General features: G+C 42.4%; 1 protein-coding gene across 1 annotated transcript in view; it reads left to right on the top strand.

The window, feature by feature from the left end:
* MICAL2 (microtubule associated monooxygenase, calponin and LIM domain containing 2) overlaps positions 1-22,790 on the top strand; it is a 148,673-nt gene that overhangs the window by 122,252 nt on the left and 3,631 nt on the right. Inside the window, exons 31-37 of the mRNA XM_032690415.1 lie at positions 555-652; positions 3,322-4,672; positions 12,048-12,142; positions 14,151-14,243; positions 15,634-15,727; positions 21,115-21,214; positions 22,356-22,429. Of these exons, the coding sequence (XP_032546306.1) occupies positions 555-652; positions 3,322-4,672; positions 12,048-12,142; positions 14,151-14,243; positions 15,634-15,727; positions 21,115-21,214; positions 22,356-22,429 (1,905 nt within the window). The remainder of the gene's footprint in view (positions 1-554; positions 653-3,321; positions 4,673-12,047; positions 12,143-14,150; positions 14,244-15,633; positions 15,728-21,114; positions 21,215-22,355; positions 22,430-22,790) is intronic.

Below are 22,790 nucleotides of genomic sequence, written 5' to 3'. Positions count from 1 at the left end.
TAGTTTTGGTTCAAGGCCTTTAGTAATTAGTTACCTTGCCTGATCCTAGGAGAGCCCCCTACATGCTGTCTGTTTTCCTGGCTTGGGAGACTGGGATTATTTCTGTACTTATTGCCTGCAGATGGATGCATTTCCCATTTTTCTTTTTCCCATTCTGATGAACAGCCCTCTCAGAGGTCACCCATTTCCTTCATTTCTCAGAACTACCCAAAGTTCAAAAGTCACAGGTTGTTTTGACTGCCTCTGCTTCTGAGGCCTGAAAGCCCTCTAAAGGGGGCTGGTTTTCCAGTAAGCTTCCTGGAACTCAAAAACTGCTTCACTACATCCAGCCAAAAAGTGGAAGCAGTTCAAGTCCACCTCTGGAAATATCAACATGTGTTTGGCACAGCATGCACACACAGAGTGAGGCCATAAAATTCAATATTGTAGGTCACTTCTTCGGGTACAGCTGTATCCAGGTGACTGTTTAATTTTCTAGTCTTGTTCTTTAACTGCGAACTTTATTTAAGACAAAATCAATAGCAATGTGACAGTGAAATTTGTGTCTTTGACAGGCTTTCCTCTGCTGTCCAGCAAGAAACCTGGGCTACACTGGAAGGACAGCTCAGGCAGCTGTCAGAGCGGTCCCGGAGAGGGTCATTCCCAAACACAGGTATGAAGGAGAATTGTGCAGAGCAGCGTGAGTGTAACTACTGTTGGGGCATGTCTGTTCTTGGCAGGCTATCTGGGCATCCTCTGCTCTTTCAAATAGTTTTAGTCCTTACAGTAACCACTGAAGTTGGAGTTATGCTTGTGCTGTACATAGGGAGGAGAACTTGCTCTGGTTTGATATCATTCCCAAATCAAGCATCTCTAAGTCACGTTTGCTGTGGGACTCAGACCTTGACTACATGAAGAGTTAGGCACTAATCTGTGGCATCAGTCATGAAATCATAGAGTAGTTTAGATTGGAAAAGACCTCTAAGATCACGGAGTCCAACCATTAACCCAGCCCTGCCAGGTCCAACACTAAACCATGTCCCCAAGTGCCACATCTACGTGTCTTTTAAATACCTCCAAATACTACACTGCTTCCCTGGGCAGCCTGTTCCAGTGCTTCATGACTGTGTCAGTGAAAAAATTTTTCCAAATATACAGTCTAAACCTCTCCTGGTACAACTTGAGACTGTTTCCTCTCATCCTGGAGGAAACAGGGATTACATGGGAGTAGAGACCATTCCTCACCTCACTAAAACCTCCTTTCGGGTAGTTGTGGAGAACATTGAAGTTTCCACCAGGTGGTCTTTGCTCCAGGCTATACACTCCCAGCTCCTTCAACTGTTCCTTGTTAGTCTTACACTCCAGAACCTTCACCAGCTCTGTTGCTCTTCTCTGGACATGCTTCAGTACCAAAATATCTTCCTTGTAATGAGTTGCCCAAAACTGAACACAGTAGGTAGGCACTGCCACCCTGCCCTTCCCTCACAATGTAGGGCTTAGCTGCCACTGGGATTTCCTTTGTGTTTCTACCCAAAGGAGAGGAAATCCCTGAAAGCCCTGTCCCATACTCCTCCCAGACTGCCTTGTGCTCATGGGGCTGGATGGAAATGTGTGGCACGTTGGGCAGGGCCATGTGCCAGCAGCAATGGATGGGGTGGGAGGGTATCACATTTGAGTGGCTGAAATGCCCCTTGATCACTGGGCAAAGGCCAAGTCCCAGCTGTGACCGTGGAGAGCAAATGTGGGAGCTGAGTTAAGGGCTTGCATGGTGCCAGCCGTGGAAAACCTGGCATAGGAGATGAGGGACTTCTACTGTTAAAGCCTTTAGACATAGGTGTCCCATGTCTAATGTTTTGCCCTTGCCTCCAGTGGGCAGAAGATTTCTAAACTTGCAGCAGGCCCTGGGCTCCACACCTCCCACTGCTCAGGAGTATCTTCTGCTTCCTTCAGGACCTAGGATTTCCACTGTGTTTTAGGGGGTTTTAATCTATTTTTTTTTTTAAGGATGAGGAGGGGTGGACCTGCCCTAAATGCAGCACTGCAGCAGGAGTCATGACCGACCATCCTGAGCAAAGGGCAGCACGTCCCTGAACTCATAGCCAGGTGGAGCGGGGGCCAGCCCACATCCTCTGTGCCCTAGCCAGTTGTCCTCACCCTTGGGTTAAACATGATTAATATTGCTTGACCTCAGGGCCTGTGTTAGAAAAAAATCAACTCTTCCACATACATGGTGGTAGTTGAAATCCGGTGCAGGACAATGGGGCCAGGAAGGGAATGTCCCAGGGGAGCAGGGCTGCACAATGCTGCCTGGCCACTCTGTGCACAGGGAGAGGTGACTCCATGCAGGTCCTGTTCTACAAGCAGTGCTTAGTGGCTTTTTTCTTAAAGAGTAAGGATTAAGAGGGTGTTCATTTGTTTATTGGTGTTTCTTACGTTTTTCTATCCGAGATCCTGGCCAGTAATAACTTTAGTCTTCAAATACAGCTGTGAAATGGAGAGGAATCATTACTGCTTTAGTTCTGGTGCTTATGGGAAATGAAAAGTCAGACAGATTAATGGCTTCACCCATGTGAATTTGGGTATCTGGCACGTAAATGGAAACAGGAATTGAATCTTCACACCATCCATTATCATGTAGTGCTGATGATAAAATGCCTCCCTTTTAAAAGGAAGAAAGAACTCAAGTTTTGATCTGCTTGCTAGATAATGTGGGTATTTATCCTTGTTACGAGCTTCAGCAGAAGATTTTGGTGGCGGAGTAATGAATTTAAACCTTTACCAAAGGAAAAATGTCATGAGAGAGAACTAACTGAATTGTTTAAAACTACCATCTTGCATTTTATAGTCTTTTTTGGGTCACTTCTTTAATTTCTACCTCTGCTACGTAAGCATGCAGTATTATAAAAGCATTTGGAGAGGATGGATGATGGTCTCTTGTGCTTGCTCAAAAATCTAAGGTGATGCAACTGGAATACACACAGGAGAATAGAGCAGATCTGCTCCTGTCTATTTTCCTGGAGATAGGATTGTTTCTTTTTAAGGAAAATATTAAAGGTAATTCATAAAGATATGGCAGATTCTTAGCATGAATGACATTATTTTTAGACTATTAAAATCTCCAGTAATATTAGATCTCCACTCCTAGAGAAATATTAGCCCTTTAAGAAGAAAAGCTTTTCTTAGTTTATTGTCATCTACATATGTTTGTGTGTATAAATTAAATATTATGTTTATTATTATGATGTTAGGATTAAAATGGATTAAAATATTATATGAAATAAAAGATACGCAAGGTAGTATTTTTCTATCACTAAAATAATCTTTTTTTCATGCACATCACAGTCGGCTTCTTACAATAGACCACCAGAAACTACAAGAGGACATTTGAAACCCTACAGCCCAGTATTTCAAAGAAAAGAAAAAGCCAGAGAGATGCCTGAAGACACATATTGCTATGTCCCTCATCGTTCTTTTCAGAGCAGCACCACGGGTTCTCCAAGGACCTCTCCTGGAAATGGGAAACTGGTTGTTGACTTTTATGAGCCTGAAGATACAGATAGTGACTCTGGGACATACTCAGCCCAGGACTGGAAGGAAAAAACATGGAAACATATCTCTGAACCAGAAGATTTTAATAAGAAGACAAAAGAGCTGTCATCTCTGGATTTGAAAAGAAAAGATGACAAAAACACCAGGCACCCAGAAGAAAAGCTTGAGCAAGAGTTAAAGGAGGCAAAAAAGAGGCTGGGGCTTTGTACTCGTCAGCAACCCTTGTTTGACTCAAACAGGACAGACTTAGGTGGAACCAGGGCAGGGTATCAAAACAATGGAGCCCTGTGGACTCCAGAGAAGAAGGATGATGACTGCAGAAAAAATGTGTTCAAACGATCTGGTTGTCCTGTGCCTCTTGTAATTGCAGATGACGCTCTGCCAGCTTTGCCAGTTGACACAAAAGAGGCTCTGAGGAGTCTGGATGCAGTTTCCAGGCAGCACACAGCCAGCCAGCCAAAATCACCACTGCGGATCATAGCCAATGCTATCAAAAGGTCCATTTTGGAGCCTCTAACCTCAACTCCAGGAGGACTAAAGCAGGACTCAGAGAGCAAAGTCAAAGCCTCTTCAGAACAAGCTTTCTTCAGCTTCCCCAGTGCTCCTGGTTATTCCCTAAGCCAAAGGAACACTAACAACAATAACACTCAGATGCAGGATCCTAAAGTAGGGGAGTGGGCAGGAGAATATTTAGGAGATGGAAGCTCTTTCTCAAATCCATCTAATTTTTCTGTCAGCTCCAAAGAGATGTCTCTGAGGGATTACAGTGAACAGGTATCCCTCACATCCTCCAGTCCTCATATCAGGCTTCCCAACACAACCAGTATACCTCAGAAATCATCTTGCACTAGGATGGAGGATGTCCCGGGACTCCTAGAAAAGTTTACCTTTAAAGACACTCCTCCAGGGACTCCCATGGATGACATGTGTATCCGTAAGGAAAAATCCACTCTTCTTTCATCTCCAAAGCCCAAGAACACCTCCAAGGACAATCTGGATGACTCTGCACAAAAAGGTAGTCTTGGATTGCTCTTCAGTAGACTGAGAAGTAAAGCTCATGAAAGAGAAGGGAATTCCTTGATGTCATCTCTGCTTTTCCCAAAGGACCATTCTCTGGACGACAGGTTGTGCTATCCTTCCACAGGTGAGGACCTGAGTGGAATTATTTTGTTGCTGCTATTATTATCATTATTATTGTTGTTATTATTATTGTGTAATAGCACTTAACCTTTAAAAGACCTGTGCGTGATCATGCAAACACATATCAGTTGTATGTTTAATTTGTAGTTACTTTCTACATAAGAAGACTTAATAAATATAGTGTAATAAGCACCTTATTGACCCACCGTGACCTATTTGAGAGTCTATCTGGGCAGTGATTAAAAGGCATCAGTTTTCATGTTTGCTTGCAAGAACAAGGTTAGTATTAAAATTGCAGGCAAGTCCAAAAAAATGTTGATGTCGGACAAAGAGCAGACTGAGTAATGTGAGCATAGGTTCAAAAAGAATTAGCTGCAGTGCAGTTTCAGGGATGAAATATGAGGCATGAGAGCTGCACCTACCTGTCTTTCTCTGTGATCCATCTTTCCATGAGCCCACTGCAGAAAGACTCAGTTATTTAACTGAATAACCTATTGAATTTTATTGGCATACCTGTTTGTTTCTTACTTTATTAAATTGCAACCCCAAATATAACCCCAAACTGCAGCATTAAAATCTGTATGTAAAATGTGAAGTCACTGAAATGTACCCACTGAGCTGCCAGACCCTTTTGCAACCCTTCTGCTTCAGAACTGCTGCATAACTGTGAGGAAGAGAGACAGCATGTAAGAGGCTTGATCTGAAGCTCATTAAAATTGATAGAATAACTCCTGCTCTCATTCCTGAATTTTTGGGTTGGACTTTGGAGCATCCTTTATCTAACAAAATCAGGCATCCCCATTGAGCCAAGAGTTGCTGAGGACTGCACTGAAGCCACAGAGAATTGCTATTCACGCTTGTAAAGCTGTGGCCCTTAATTGGAAGCTTTTTTTGGAGTCTATACCTGGTCATCACCCATCAACTGAGCCAAGTTGACTTGCTCTTAACAAAATGTGTTACAATAATTGGTATGCTGTGGTCCTGCTAAAATGGTAAAAGTTCTGGTTAGGTATGAATAATGCTTTACTTTATTTATGTTTTAAATATTTTGGGAAAACACGCTGGTTTGATATGTGTTGCATTCCTCTGCTATGCAAGCCAAATGAGGATTCTTAAATTGTTACAGTTATTGACTATAGCCATTGGAAAGTTTGTTTAGATTAAAAAAACAAAAAAAGTTAAGCTCTGATCTAGCCATTGCCCAGTAATCTGTCGTTTTCAACATTTCAACATTGCAGCTCCCTGAATTTTTTCAAAATTCATATTTGAGTAAATCAAACTGTTGAAGAGCCAAGTCCTGCTTGGCTCTCTAAAATGACATTTCTGTCTCATATTGGCACTTGTCTGAGGCCCAGACTTGCCAAACTTCAGTCTGATGACGAGCTTTAGCCTACATTTCATGTCATTATTTTTCTCTCTTGAAATGTACCACAAATCACAGAAAACTTCTTTAATGAAAAGAAAGTATTCCCAGCACCTTGCGGAGAGCAATTTAATGAGACTCTTTCTCATACTTCTCTTGGCTGTTTATAGTGAACTTTTCTATCCTGTTTGAGGCCAAACTGTTTCTGTGCAAGTATGGTTGGTATTACATTACACTGGTGTTTTCTCCCTCAGTGGCTTGTGGAGCCAAAGAATGAGCTGGAAGATAAAAGTCCTTGGGCTGGAGATGAGACTGGGCAAGCTCACTGCAGAGAAATCCCCTGAGGAGTAACCAAATACTTAGAAACCAATATTCCAATATTGAACACTCCTGAACTGAAAAATCTTTGGAGGCTGGGCGAGTGCTGAGGGGAGGAATCACATGCCTGTAGCGTTCCTTTAGACATACAGTGCTGGAAACAGATTGGAAGGACCTTCCAGTCTCACCCTACTCATCTACTCCTGTGCTGTGTTGCTAATATTTCCTTATTGTCTTACTTCAGCTGCAAACACACATCCAGATGTCTTTCCTATGCTGATGACCCAGGTGTCTGTCCAAACTAAAACCATGTTCTGTCCTCTCCTGCCAAGTGTTCAGCCCCCAGCTGAAGCTCAGCCTGAAGAATCATGAGATCTTAGCAGCAGATTGCCTGTCATTCAAACTTGCACCTGCAGTTGCACCTTCCATATGGATCATTCCAGTTTCTCATATCCAGACCTGCTTTGAAAGCTTTCTGCCTAACACTATCCCTCTGTTTCATAAGAACTAGTCCTTATAGCTCCTTGGAAATTTTGGGCCATGCAAAGATCCAGGCGGACAGACTGCTTGTGTGAGACCTAGACAAAGCTTACTGAAGCAATGGGGGTTTGTGCACACTTTCCAGTGAAAGACGGGCTTAAAAAAAAATAAAAATCCAAAGTTTGCCATAGAATAGACAACTGTGCAAATAACCTCACTGGAGTTCCTAAGTGCAATTCCAGATTTTTGATATCTTTGAGGCTTTTGTCTTTTGATTCTGTCTTTGTGTTTCAAACTGCAGTGAACACCTCCCCAAAAAAATGATCAATAAAAGCGTTCAATCAGATGGTTAACTGTTCTCCCCTAAGCCTAGTGCCCCTTTTGAAATTCAAAAAAATGCCAAAGTGCCATATTAATTATTGATACTAAAAATCATTAGTACAACAGGAGAACAACAGTAAAAAGAGATTTAAGCCAGGTTGTGTGAGCGTAGCAGTCAGCAGTGTTTGTAGGGAGACGAAGTGGTGGATCCAGGGATTACTTTTGATGTACAGACAGGCCTTCTGAAGACCAGTCCCTGAGGGTGGTTGTTTGTCAGCAGATGAGTGTGGCTCCGGGTTTGCTTCTTGATAGAGATGGAGACATGGGAGGAGTATTTCTGTCCCTGGCAAAGTAGGGATCATGTGAAAACATTCCTAGAATTGTCCCTTACATGAGATAAGAGTTGTTGTAACCCAGTGTATATGTGTTGTTTACATGGCACATATCATTAGGCAGGACAACCAATTCACCTGATGAGAAAATTTAGCATGAACTCACTTTGCTGATTTTGTGATTGAAAAAGGGATTTTAGATTGAAAAGGGATTACTTGCAAATATTTCAGGTTCCTGTTATTGCATCTTTGTACCACAGAAAGTCTGTGTGTTTGCAGTGCTCTGGTCAGCAAGGACACTGCTTTCACAGTGATTTAATATTTTAGCATGGAAACTAAGGCAGTAGAAGATGAAATTTCATGTCTAAAACCACATGAGAAATCTGTGGAGAAGCAGAGATGTGAAGTGAAATAACCAAGCCCTCTCTTGATTTCTACTGACCATTCTTTTCATCTCCTTCCTCATGCCAATTTCCATCTGGTTGTAAACATCAGTGCCCCAAGAGATATGTGTAACTTTGCCTCTCTGTTGTAAAATGCTGAAGTACTTACAGTGGTCATGATTAACTCCCATGACTTCTAAAAATATGCAATCTTGGACGCTTACAGAGGAAGCCAACAGATTAGTGTAACGTTATGTTATAAAAACAGTTCCTGCTCCAAGACAGTTCTGTGTATTTAGGCTGCAGTCATTACCATGACACAAACACACCCCAGGAAAGGGAGGTTGAGCTGGGACAGGCAGACTGGCGGCAGTGATGGTTTTCCCTATAAATCTCCAGGACAATCAGCGGTGCTCCCACACGTAACAGAAGGTAGCGCCTACTTAACCTCTTCGTGTGACATCTCACTCATTGTTCAGAGACCTTCAAGTTTCCTGGGAATATGAGTACCTTGGATGTGTATCTTAAGGGAGAGGTTCTCAAAGCACTGCACTTTGGTCCAGTTAATCCCCCAGAGTACAGTGATGGCAGCAGGCTTAGGCCAAAGTGTCTTTGACACTCAGCCTTGGATTGTCGAGCTGTAACAAACTGGCCATCGGAAGGAATTTTAGTTTTATGGGTATAACTTTTCCTGTCTCTTATGACACACACATATGAGGATACCAAGTCCCAATATCAATAACTGGAGGTTTCCTCCACCAGTGTACTTCGAAGTGTATTCTGTGACTCTGTCAGGTTCACTAACAATTAATAACAATAATAATTAATACTGTTTTCTGTTATTTGACATCTGTAAATCTGGTATGCGGGAAAAGTCTCTTGACCAAACTCCTAGTAGCTACTGTGAGATGGAGACCAAGGATAGACTAATATACATTTCAGAAATATTTTTCCTTTGCCCTTTATAGTTGAAGGGCAAAGGAACAAACTAATACTGTGACTGACCACTCCTAGTGATCCAAAGTCTTCTTGGATGGGGAGGTAAAGCTCTATATGTTAATTTGGAAGTTAGGGGGATGCTAGAGTACTTAAGAAGTAAGAAATATGTAATAAATAACACCCAATCTGAAGGAATGAGATGGCTGTAAAAATAAAGCCCAAGTCTAGAAGAGTTAATATTTGAAAGAAACCCATACGTTTTAGAGATCTGTTCTGTAGCCTATTGAGCTTTAAGGCTCGGCATATTTGAAGTAGACAAATTATTTTTGTGGCAATTCAAAGTTTCAGATTTTAGTGATCCAGTAAGTGTGAAAGTCCCTGAGTTGAATATTTTTATGTGTGAATTCCTTGTCCAAATCCTCACAGCTGGTGGCTAAATTCTGCCTATCCCATCCCTTTCTGTTTGAGGGGGTTTTGGTTTTTTTGTTTTGTTTTGTTTGGTTGATTTGGTTTGGGGTTTTTTTTCAAAAGAAGTGTAGTATTTTTCTCTAGTTCTGCATGAAGCAAATTCATTCTGTGAGGTAGTTTCTTGCTATGGTTGCTATAGTTGTCTTGAAGTTGAAATTTGCATCTGGGGTACACTTTGGAGCATAGCTCTGGTCTCCCTCATGAAGAAATAGCCAAAGAAAATTAGCAGAGCAGAGCACTGAGTGGCTGCCCTTTTAATGTTGAAAGAAATGCACTGTCTCCCATTGTTTCTATATCCATGAAAAGTGGCAGGGCCACACATCTGGGAGCCAAAAACCTGACCTCTTATCTCAGTTCTGTCACTCTGCTCTTTGTTTCCAGACACCTCATGCTTCAGTTATCCCTGTTATATTAGCAGAGAACATCAGTGCTGTGAAATGTGTTTGCAATAATGAGATCATGAGCACAGGTAGAACCATCAGGTGCCTCATCACCGAGTAGGTCATGTGTTCCTTCATTCTGCAGCATTCCCAGGTGGAGACCATGAAGGGTGCTGATCACAGTTGGGTGACTGTTGCCTCACAGGGTTTTGGGTACTGAGTCCCTTGAGAGGCTGAGCTGTTTGGAGCAATCTAAATGGCTTTTCTCTGCAGAGCAAGGTGCAAATACCTGCCTCTCCACAGCAGAGAGGCATTGGGAGGACTGAGGAGGAGGTTATGAATCTATTCCATGCACAAGCATCAGATTCCTTGTGCTTATGAGATAGGCCTTGGAAGTCCTTGGGAAGGTCACTGACCCTCTCTCTGTCTCAGAAAGATGGAGAGTTCCCGGGTCACACCCCCAAGGAGGAAGCAGGTGCCCTTGTGTTAGAGCAGGCTGCTTTTCCTCCAGACCTTGTAACACTTCTTAAATTATTGATATCGCTCAGAGGGGAGGACAGGGGGAAGCAGTCGCTTATTCCCGGCACAGCTGAGAGAAGAAAGGGAGTGTGTAATTGCTTGTGTTTCCAACCCTGCTGGGCTGTAAGGTCTGCCCTTTGCATACTGTGGAATTTGATTTCTCCAGTGGCATGACCACAGGCTAGTTGCTTCAAACTTTTTGTTGCTCAGGGATAAGCAAGATGGGAGAGTTTACTCACTAAAAGGACAGATGCCTCCCACACCTGGGAAGGGCTGTATGTCTGACTGTCCCTGCTGGGGGATAGAGATGGAGTGCAGCTGGGAATACACTCCTGTCCCTAGAGCATGGGGCAATGTGTGGCACTGGCCTCACCCCAGCAATTGTGAGCTGTCAGAGTCCCTGGCAGGTCAGCAAGCAGAAACTGTGTCCCTCCTCCAAGATATGGGGTGGCAACTTGGGCAGTTCTGGAGCAGAGAGTCACTTGGGAGGCTGGAGACCTACCTGGAGGGCTATTGCAGCTCCCTGCCTTCACTTGCAGGTGTCTGCTGCCCAAGGACCTGAATCACAAAAAGGATGGTGAGACCCAAGTCTGCCCCACTGAGCCAAGCATGAGCTTGCAGCTTCATTGAGCACAAGGACTGGGTGTTTCTAAAACTGAGATTGCTGAGAAAAATCAGAATTTCTGCCTCAAATTACTTGGATTTGTTTTTATTCTTTACTGTCTGGGGTGAATAAGTTTCATGGATCCTGATTTTAAATTAGGGCTAGAAACAAAAGTCCAACTTCAGGATTCTGCTCCAGAACAAGGCAAAGAAGAAACATTTACACTGGGAGAATGGGAAGTAGTTTTAATCTGAATACAACTTGCACCTAGAAAGCCAACTGTTACCTAGCAGATACAAAGAAAAACTAACACTGTTAGCTTTAAATAATGTACATTTCCAAGATGCCCAGCTGTTAATCATTAACACTGTAGCAGGTTGAAGCATAGAGACAGATGTTCCAAAAGCGGTTTTATTTTCTGAAATAAAGAGAATGAAGCTATGCATTAGACAAATTAAGAAGAAATTCAAATATTTGCACCCAGTTGAAACAAGATGCTGGAAAAACAGGCATGATAAAATTGCTGCAATTAAATGTAATTTAATTTATAATTCTGAAAGCATGCTTTTTCCAAGGGCAGGCTTTGAGTTTTCCTTATGGAGTGTACATATTGTTGTGATGTATGGATTTTCCTGACTTCTTATGGCATTTTAATCAACAGTCCAATGATGTGATAATATTCCTAAAGCAGAAAAATAAGTGACGTTTGTTTAGACATAATTAATGAAATATTTATGTTGCATGAGGCTGTGTGATAAAGCCTTGTTCTCTTAGTCCATTTGCTTCTGATTACATTTGTGATTTTTTTATATGACCAGACATTCTGACGCCAACTATTTTACACTGAGCAGATGTCATGTAGTAAAAATGGGTGCCAGATGCTACAAGCCACATAAGGGTAATTTGTTTAAGAGCTGGCTCAGACTTTGTGCATTCAATTACACTGTATAGTGAGCTTTATACAATCATTTGGGTAATATGGCTAACTTCAGATATACATTTTAATGAATGTTGAGTGCATTCAGAACAGTGTGCTACATGCAGGGTGCTCAAAGAATTAATTTATTTGTATGTAGTACCTAAAAATATATATATATATATATATACACAGGCAGCTTTTGACAGGGATCAAAAATTTAATTAATGCTGTCAGCTGATTTTCCAAATTGCTCTAGGTGATGCTGATTAGAATTCAGGGCAGGTGCAAAGTGTCTGTTTAAGTTAAAGAACAGTATTTTTTGCTTCACTGACTATTTTGTTCCTGCATTTTAGGATGTGAACACCTACCTGTCAGAAAACAAGCCAGTGAGTATTCGACTTCGTCCTCTGATGATGAATTTGAATTCAAGCCTTCATTAACACACAAGGTAATCTTTGCTTGGGAACAAAAGGGTATTTCCTTAGTTGGACTGTATTTAAGATTCATCATGTGATTTTGATCTAAACCACACAGCAATTTCTCAAAGTGGGGATTGGGACATTGGAGGTTACGTGTCATGGAGGGAAAATACATTAAAAGTCTTTAAGACAGATGAACACCAACATTTCTTTTTCCTCTTTGGGTCTTTAATTCCCCCAGGTTATACCAGTGTTGACAGAGGAGGTCTTAATTTGACAAGCAGGCATGTTTCACTGAAACCACTTTGAAGCTGCATTCTTAAGTGGCCTTAATATGTAGCCCAACAAGCAAACTGTTGAAAAAATTAAACCAAACAGATGCAGATTTCCTTTGGGGAAATACAGCTTCGTTTGAGAAGTGCTACAGGCAGGTTGCCTGGAAAACACTCTGTTTATCCTAATCAGCACAAGTGTGTGAGCCACGAAGCCGCACCCAGACCCTTTACACCAAAAGGGCCGACTGCCCACCTGTGTCCTGAGCCCTCCCGTGGTGAGCAAGAGCCGCGGGGTTAAAGCACAGTGAACTCTGAGTACCCAGCTCTGGTGTGAGGGAACAGAGCTTTTGTTGACTGAATAGCTCGTGGGAAATGTGTTTACCTCTTTACTGTGAAGGATATCTGTGAGTGGAACTGATAGTACGAGGTGGCCTTTCGATTTGTTGCCTTTTGGCGGGGCGAGGGGGTGTTGGGAAGAGGAAGGAAAACAAAGTACAGTACATGGAAAAGTCAGCCAAGCTGAAGTGAGACTTTGAATGGAAACCTAGTTGTGCAACTCCAGAGGAACCTAAATGCCATGAGGAAGAAGCACAGCAATGTGTGACAGCACTTGTCACCAGTGGCTCAGTGTCAGGATGCGCTGAGATGTCAGACATCTTCTCTCATTTTTCCTGTTACAGGAAGGACAATCTATAGCAGGATAACGTTATGGTGAATTAAATAAGGTTTAAACAAAACAGAGAAAAGAAGGGAGACATGGGAGCCACCTGGATCAAAGCAACCCCCACAGTCCAGGCAGGGCCAGGCAGGGAGAAGGCAGCTCTCCAGGCAGCTGCCAGAAATGGAGTGAACAAGCAGCTGTCACACATGGACATTAGCAGTGATTCAGTTTTGATGCACGTGCCCCACTCAACATGTTTCTTTCAGCTGCCTCCTACCAGTTCTGGCTGCTATTTTGTCAGTGCCACCACTGGTACCTGGCAAAACTCTGTGGGAAAAATTTTAGTGGCTTCCTGGCTGGTTAATTATTTAATTATCTTGTCTATGGTGCTCATATATTCTGTCTCCTCCAAAATAGGAACACCACAGCCTTGAAGCACTTCAGGTTAGCTTGGGTCAAAGGCAAGACAGAGCAATGGCAGGCAATTCCCTAACCAACCCTGCAGCATTTGCTGCCCAGGTCTCCTGGCAGCAGCAACAGGTGCCTGGGGAAAGGCAAAAACCTGTGTAATGCAGTAGAGAAGTGGCACTGGGGAAGGTTTCATGGGGCTTCAGGTGGTGTCCAGTGATGGCTGGCTGTTTCAGCTGTGTCCCTCTTACTGTGTTACAAGAGATCCAAAGTGAGTTTTTCTAGTTAGCAGCTGTAGCAGTAGAAATGGGTTTGAGTTTCCTTAAACTGGTGCTTCCCTCACCCGGTGTCTGGCCATGTATGGTGGGATATTGTATAGAGTCAGCTTTGTGATTCAAACATTTTTTTTATTGATAGACACAGTTCACACTCACTTAGGGTTGCATTAAGAGCTTGTAATGATTTAAAGTCAGTGTAAGCAAATGCATGTAAATATTTGTTTCATTTTGCTTAGGTTGCCCCAAGCACCCTGCAGTAGCTCACCTCACTTTGGGCTGGGGATCAGGTTAGATGTTCTCCAGAGGTTTGTCACAACCTCAGCGGCTCTGTAATTCTGGGGAAGGTTTGAGGAAACCTGTAATTAGTGTACTTATGCTTTGATTACCTTTTCTTTTCTCTCTCTCTCTTTTGTAGGCAAAAAGAGCTCTCAGAAGGAGAAGGAAGCTGGAGAAGGAGACAAAGCAGTTGATTAAACAAGAGGAGCTGAAGAGGCTTCACAAAGCACAGGTGAAAATGTAGCTTGCAGATGCCCTCTTTGTCTCCCAAGAGTGACTAGTGAGGATGGGGGTGCCCACAGTGGGCTCTGCGTCTCCCCTCACTCCTCCTCACTGCCTTCTGTGCTGAAGTTCCCCCAACTATCAGGAGTAGGAAGGTGTATGTGGCAGGCCCTGCATCTCCCTCTGTGTGACAAATCCACGTGCACCCCAGATCATCCTAATTTTGTAATTGTGTGTGAAGAACAATAGGGAATAGTGACTAACTATAAGAGGAGAATGAACTGAAAAGAGAAAGAGAAGGGGAAATAACATCAACCCCATAGAATGTAAGAAACTCAGCTACTCCCTCTATGTACAGCAGGAGGATACAAAAATACAGCAATGGCTTTTGTTCCCCCTCTGCCATAACAATGGAAGTGAACTGATTTCTTTTTTAATGATGGAAAGTCACTTCATTTTGTACAGGCCTTGCTCTTCAGAAAATGCTGGGAAAGCTCTGGACTCTGCTGAAGTGTTATTTCTAGTTAGACTTTAAGATTTGTGAACGCGCTTCTGCACAGTTTGGTCTCAGATGTGTTTTAATACAAAGTGGGAGCAACTATGTTGTAGTTTTTATCTGAGAATTGTAAATTATCTCAAGGTAAAATTAGATGCATACATGCCTTCTCTTACTTTACTGCTTTGGGGAAACAATCAAGTCCAAACTTTTTGAATCATCTCACATGTTTGCTAGGCTGTTGTTGAGGGTTTGGCTTGGAATGCCCTAACACAGCCTGAAGTGGGAACTGCTGAACATACATCTTTGACATTTCAACCTTTTAAGGTGTTTCATGCCTATTAGCCCCATGACACCTCTGAAAAATCTTATTTAAAAAGGGATGGGCAATGAATGTAGAAGTCCTTCCTGAAGTGTCACTGAATTATCACTTCTTAGCTATTAGACCCTTTTCTTTCTAGGTTGAAAGCTTGTGAAATATGAAAGCAAAACAAACAACAAAAACCCGTGGACAGCAAAATAGCTAGCAGAGCTTTCTAGCTGTAAACCTTCAATATTTATATGAGCTTTATTCATGTAACATCACAGAATATGTCTCTGAATATGTAAGGTATTGACTTTTTACACCCTGTGAGACCCAGATGATCTCTGATTTACAATGGGAGAGCTAAAGCTCAGAAAAACTGAGGTTCTTCTGGTACCTATCATACTTACCCACATAAAAATGCCATAGATACCTCGTGGAATTATTAAATTGCTTAGGCGCCTGGTACACTCAATGAGTTGGCAAGAGCCAGGGCTCCTCTGAGACCTTTTCAAGCTGTTTCTCTAACCACTGAGACCATCTTTTGTCTCTGAATTTTGAAGTTATGTCTGTAGCTTTAATATCATTACAATTTTGCAGGCAGTCCAACGCCAACTAGAAGAGTTGGAGGAAAGACAAAGAGCTCTGGAGATTTCTGGTGTCGAACTGGAGAGAGAACTAAGAGGAGAAGCAGGTACACAGAGCAGTTGGTTTTTTGTTTGGCAGTGGTTTTTTTAACCTGTTTCAAAGCAGAGGGATTTAATGATTATCATGAAATAATTTGGTGTGAAATCTGAAAAGGAACAATAACTGGAAGGACAAAAATAATTGTTTAACCTTTTTCTTTGAGCTCTGTTAGCTCACGCATCTTTACATTGAATGCTATGAATTTTTTGTTGGGTATCACAGATTTGGAATTATTTACCTTGCTGTTGAACCTGAAGCTATATTTTGCCCCACTCCCTAACGTGCCTTTTTTTTTTTTTTTTTTTTTTTTTTTTTTTTTTTTTGAGTCCCATCCTGAGCTTAATTTCATCTTTTATAGGGAGGTTTCCAGGAGCTGTATCTCAGTTACCAAGCCAGCAGCAGCCTGTGCCTAGTAACAGAGTCCTTAATGACTTCTCCTGGAGTGTGAAATGCCATTAATATGATTAGAGCCAGTGGCCATGCTATAGCAACAGCAGCACGCAGGCACAGAGACCTTAACAGTGCAGCTTTTCCCTGAATGGGCAGAAGGTAACAGGGATGTCATCCTGGCCTCAACCAGAAGCAAAATTTTCCCTCTGATGAGCTGACAGTCCCAAGCACCCAGGGCTGCAGCGTCCTGCCACTGGCCCAGCCTTGCCACTGCTCCCCAGCACACACGGGGTGAAGCTGGGGAGACCTTTCAGAGAGGGAAGGGACATCTGGGGGCTCCTGCCAGGCTCAAAATGAGGATGGGACTACACATACCTGTAAGGAACTTCAGAGGGGGCTGTGGTTCTGTGCTAAAGGGACTCTGGTGAGCTGACAACCTGAGTGCAAGTGTGTCTGTATTTACCTCTGTGTCAGAAAACTGAACCTTGTGTTTTCATGACAGGCAGTTGCACAACACGAAAAACCTAGATATGTTTTGGCACCTAATCTTGTTGTTGTCTTAGCTAGGCAACCCAGCCCAATTCCTACATGCTGGCCTTTTTAATGCCTTATTTCATAGCAGCTATTGCCCCTAGTCTGACACTGAACTAATCAGTTCAGCAAGAGAGCATTTACCCAGCCTTTTATATTTATTTACTAATTTTCTAGAATTGATAGTGTCAGCCTATTTCAAATGTTATTTAAAAGGTTAGCATCTTTTTTCTTAAAGCATAACCTTTTATCAAGCTCTACCCACCTTACTGCCTGTGAGAAAGTCTGCCAAAAAGGCTTTGAGGATTCAAAGCATTAGCTTTTTTTCTGCTGAGTTGTATAAAGGTGGTTGTTTTTTGGAAACCTCAAAAATATAGAAGGACAAGAATGTTCTAGCTCTTGGGATAGACACCGAATACCAGGATAAATGGCCTAAGACCACCTCTTGTTTTTGCTGTTTTGACAATCGCATTTCCTAAAGAAGGCTGTCTGCCAAGAGATCGATGCTTCTCATTCTCTTACCATCCTTAGTAATTGGATTGCCCTCATTAAGGTGAAAGTACTATTTTTTTTTCCTCCCTGGTGATTGTTTCTGTGTAGCTGGCCGGTTACAAATAGGGCAGATACTGAGACATAGGATGTTACTGTTTCTGAATAACTCTCCTGGTGCAAAAGCACGAAGCCATAAGTTTCCCAAACAAAATGTGAGTGCTTTGCTACTTGTAATAGCATATGGGTAATGATGCAGGAATTGGTGAGTTTAATATTCTGTTCGGCCTTCTTAAAAATAATGAGTATTATTCTTTAATGAATGACCAGTGTTTATTAGGTTAAGTTGTATTTAAGCAGGTCTGCGCTTATGCAATTGAAGTGATTTAATAGGTATTATTAAGGCAATTAGAAAACGATCACAGTTCAGCAATAATATTGAGCTGCAAAGGTTGTGAATAACCAAATTTAGAGGCAGGCCTGCAAACACTAGTCTTCAGTGACATTTACGCAACTCTCCTCTAATAATTCTGTAAGCCCGGGATGAATGGCCCCTTTGTTAGGGGGAGTTATTCATTAGCTCCTCAACTGAATTAGAAGAGAACACGCGTGGGTGCAAAACAACTGCCATGAAGACTGATGAGCAAAATGAGGTTTTGATGATCTTCTGATTGTGGTGACAACAATTCATGCATTAAAAAAAAGAAAAAAAAAAAAAAGACATAATATCAGTCCTACGAATAATTTTTCATGCTCGTTATTCCCTTTATTCTGGTTCGAAATACCAAATAATAAATCACTGATGTACCGTTTCTTTGTTTTCCACTGACATTTGTGGAGGCTTATGGAGATCTTCTGCCTACAAGAAAACACAGAAATAAAAGCTCAAAACATGTTTTCCACTGAAATTAGCATAATGGATCAGTTGACTAAATAAATCGTGAAGAATGATGGTAAAGATGAAAATCTACATTGAGAGAACGTTAAGAAATCTCTCCATGTTTTAGAAGGTGAACAAATATTTGCACATGTTGTAGCTAGTTTTCGATTTCATAAGGAACATATCCAAGGTTTCTTGGAATTTTCAATGGAGTCAAAAGAAATCTAGGGAAAACCTGTAGGAATAGGGAATATGAGGTTTAACTGTTCCTAAAAGGGTGCAAACTGGCCAAGCCCCCTTTACTGTGTCATGACTATGTGGAGGGACATCATTCTGGAGAACAGAAGGTTTAGGTTTTGAGAACAGCGTTCAGGAAACACTCCTCTGCAGCCTGTCATTCCCTCAAAAGGGATGGAAATAGAAATACTTATGATGTCATTAGAAGAATGTTTGACTTTCAAAAGGATCTCAGTTACAGGAGACTTGGGTAAACCAGGAGGAAAGGTTTGCTTTAGCAATGCTGTAAGGAAAAGACAATGTGGCTCGAAAAATACACTCACAAATTGTTTTCCCTCTAACCTTTAAGATCTGTTGCACTGCATTACATGAAATACTTCATGGGCTTGTTCTGCCCTTAGAAAGCATCAAGCACTCCATCACACTTAAAAAACTATTAACATTGTTAGTAACAAATATTTGAAAAACTCAGGGGAAAAATGCCATTGGGAACACTTAGAGGGCATTCTGTGGGATGGAGGAGGTGGAAAAAAAATAGGACTATTTTTATTTCAGCTTGCACTGAGGATTTTGTTAAAATGAGGTTTTTTTCCAAAGTGCATTATCTTTACTTACCTCAGTCAACCCACAATACACAGTCCTTTATTAGAGATACAGAGATTTTAAAGTGTGACGTGGAAAAGTTAAAAGAAGGAATATTTTTGCCTAAATAAGAAAACAAAAAAGATATAGTAACCCTCTGTGTCTGTGCAGGACTTATGCATACCTGTAATTGCAATGTTTTTACTGACAGTAAAATATAGACCAAATTTTGATGATAACTTCTTATGGTGGCATACAAAGACCTAGGACTCTTTTAGCTGATGCTGCATCTTGCATTGGATTTGTGAGAAACTGGCATGTTCCAGCAAGGACCGCTCCAGCAGTCACTGGGAAGACACTTATCCCCACTTGCTGACCTGGAAGATCCCACAGGAAAACATCTATTACTTCCAAGTTTTAATGGAATTAGGCAGAAATTGAAGCAAGTTTGCTCTGCTCTCTCCTGTTTTATCTTTCTGTTCCATGGTGATTTCCAATTGGGGTCAAGTCCTGATGGGAAACTGCAGAACTGCACCCAAGCCACCACGACTCTGGTCCTTGGCATGGGGGCCCATGTAATTCCTCTGACACTGGCAGGAAGTGACCTGCATTTCCTGGGATAATGGTGGCTGGTGAAAGCACACAAATGGGCTGGTGATCCCAAACACCCAACAATCTCCCTCATGCTCAGGAAGATTGCTGAAGGACTGCACTGGATACAGATCATTACTGCCCAAAGGAGCTGGGCTTCAAACTGCTGTTCTCTGGCTTTGACATAAAGTGAGAGACAGCTGAAGCTGTAGAGACAAGAGGGTAATTCCTGGGGCCAAGAATTAAGCACATGTCAAAACTATGACAGAAAGGCATCAGAAACACTGCTGAACTGTCTCTGGTGTCTCTCCCCTTGGTAACCTAGTTTAATGGTGCTCTTGTAATTGGTGTCTCTGGAGCTTGAACCTGACACCTTTGGGTTTAAATTTCAGTGCTCTCAGTCATCTGAAATAAAGGTGCAGTCCTCTTAAAAGAGAAATCACATAAGTTTCCCACCACCAGAAAACAGACAAGCTGGATTATGGGGATTTTATGCTTTGTTATCTAGCAGTGTGATGTAAGGACTGAGGAGCAGAGACCTGTGTTCCCCTGCCTGCTGGTGGCACCTCCTTTTGCTTTGTTGCAGGGTCTGACTGTCCCTGCCTCTAAAATGCATAGTGAGGTCTGTAAATACCACATGCTGGGGCAGGAGCACAGGCTGGCTCTTGGTTTTATGCCTCTGAAGGTGCCAGTGTGTCACCTAAATTGTTGCCTCAACCTGGACTAGTGTAAGGCATTTTCTTCCTATGAGTGATCGCTATTTTGTGGCATCAGGCAGTGGATGCACAAAGCAGACGTGGGAGGTGTGTTGACAGTGCCATCACTGTTGCTGTAATTCTGCATCTAAGGGCGATGGGGTGGTTTTGCTTTGTGGAGAAAATGAATGGAAAACGCGAAGTGATGAGGGTTAAAAAGGGCAATGAGAAAAAGAAATACATATATGCTCTGATTTGCCATTTGAAAACTCCTGGGGGCTTTTCATTGCCAAAGAGTTTTGTACAGATGGTATTTTAGGAGTAGTAAAGGCCCTCACCTGGTGAGAGAGATCCATCCTCCATCCTCCTTTGCAATGCAGAGTCAAGCTCTGAACTCTTTGAGAGAAAGACCATCTAATGTTTTGTGTCTTTATACTGTCTACCACTGATGCCCTGGCCCAAAGTGTTATAAAACCACCCAATAATCATAGATTTCTCATTCAAAGCAGATACAGATTTAGAGGCCAGTTGACAAATTAATGGAAATTTCCTGATGTCCACTGGAAGCAGGGACTAAGTTGATACTTGCCAGCATGTGCATCCTGAAGTCTAATTGTGTTAATGGGATATGGAATATCCACTTAGACATATAGTTCAGCTCTGAAGCCCAGTTTCAACAGAGAAACTATCTTATCAAAGGCAAGAGAAAGACAAAGTGCCCACTAAAAAGAAAGTCTATGTGATTATTTGAAAGGAAAATCTTTAAACTAAAAGTGTTTTAAAATCTGGTGCATCTTCATCTGCAATAAGCCACAACATTCAAACAAAGGTACAACAAAACTGTTGTACCCAGTCATTATTGATGTAAGTTGCATATAGCAAAACCATCTCCATTTGAGCTCACATTGGCTTACACAAGACTATTGAAAGGGAAATTAATTGGTAAAAGCATTGGACAGAAAGCTGGTAATGCACACTAAAGTCTCCTATTTTTTACAGATTCAGGCACAAAGGATGAAACTCAGATGCTACATGAGTGGTTTGAGCTGGTCCTGGAGAAGAATAAGTTAATGCGTTATGAGTCTGAGCTCCTGATTATGTAAGTAAAGACAAGCATTAGTGTTAAAGATGGGGAGGGGAGAGGGGTAAAAGTGTACTCACAATACACCTGAACACCTTGCTGTGTGCTGCAGTTTGAGACAGTTCTGGAATAAACATATCTAGAGTAGCTACAATCTGTTTTGAACGCAGATTTGTAGTTGAGCCCTCCTCATCCTTCCCTCTTGCAGTGGTTCAATTATTTCAATCCTATGTGATGCTCTGAACCAACACAGCATATAGATGCCTTTACATCATGTGAGTTTAGCACTGGGGCACTTTCTCCTGTGGAAGAAAAGTAGTCTGACAAGTTAATCTCAGTTTTTACTGGACGTAGGAAAAAAGATCTAGGAATTCACTACAGCAGTGAAACAAGCAGATAAATCCTGCCTTAGATGCCACTGTTGTGGTTGATGGAAACAATATTTGCTGTAGCTCCCTCACCTCGCCTTCTTGGAAACACACCCAAGAGACAGGCGGAGGTGACTTTCAGCTATTTTCTCTGCTATTTGTGGGCAGTGTGGGAAGGCAATGAGAGCTGCAGCAGTCATTGCTCAGCCCTGGATTTCACACCAGCGTGGGCTGCTTGTTGCTATTTATCAGTTTCTCCCCATCTGTGCTGATGCTGCCAGGGGCCAAACATTTTCTTGCCCCTTCAATTGCCCTTGGGTGTTTTGGTAGCAAGGCTTCCTGCTCACACTGCCTGCAAAGCGCAGTTAAAAAAGCAAAAGCAGGCAGCTTTCAGCCCCGCAGGACACAAAAAGTTGTTGTCTGGATGTGTTCACCTGTGTTAATTCCTTTGCCTCAGGACCTGTTTGTGTGCAGAGGGCCTGGCAGGGCCCTTTGTGTGTGGGAGTATTCAGCCCTATCCAGAATAACACCGTGGGTGCCACCAACAAAGCACAGATGGTTAAAAGCCTTGAGTGTTGCGCTGTATGAGGGAGCTGAATCTGGTACATGATGCAAAAGGTGGTAGTGGTACTTCTGCTGTGGAGATGTTGGCACAGGCAAACCTTTTAGCTCTGACTGCCCATGAGGGGAAAATACAGGATAAACAGAACACAAAATCTCTTGGTTGAAATAACATGTGTGTCTTTATTGAAAAAAAGCTTACTCTTTAACGTACTTTTTGCTGTACCTAGAGCCCAAGAGCTAGAACTGGAGGACCACCAAAGCAGGTTGGAACAAAAGCTGAGGGAGAAAATGGCCATTGATGGTAAGTCAAAGGGGACGGTGTTCTCCAGTCCACGGTGACAGACTGTGTCTGTGTGCATCCCTCTTTGCTCCAGAAAGGACCAGGATGGCTGAGGCTCCTGTGCTCTCTGCCAGTGCAGCTCAGCCAGCAAAATGTGACTTGTGAGATCTTCTTATATGACTCCTAGTGAAGACAGCTGAGCTGACCTGCCCAGCTCTACACTGAACTGGATCAGAAGCACTGCACGTGTAATTATGCTAATTGTGCTCTCCAGGCATTAATGTCCAGCTAACATGCAATGATGGGCAGCAATGGAAAGTAACTTCTTCAGCTGCCTAAATAAAAGAGGTTATCTGCTTTTGTGTAGCATTGCTGGCTGCCA

Source organism: Chiroxiphia lanceolata, chromosome 6, assembly GCF_009829145.1.
Source record: "Chiroxiphia lanceolata isolate bChiLan1 chromosome 6, bChiLan1.pri, whole genome shotgun sequence".
NCBI classification, from domain to species: Eukaryota; Metazoa; Chordata; class Aves; order Passeriformes; family Pipridae; genus Chiroxiphia; species Chiroxiphia lanceolata.
The sequence above is the reverse complement of the archived record's forward strand: the minus strand, read 5'-3'. Positions and strand labels throughout refer to the sequence as shown.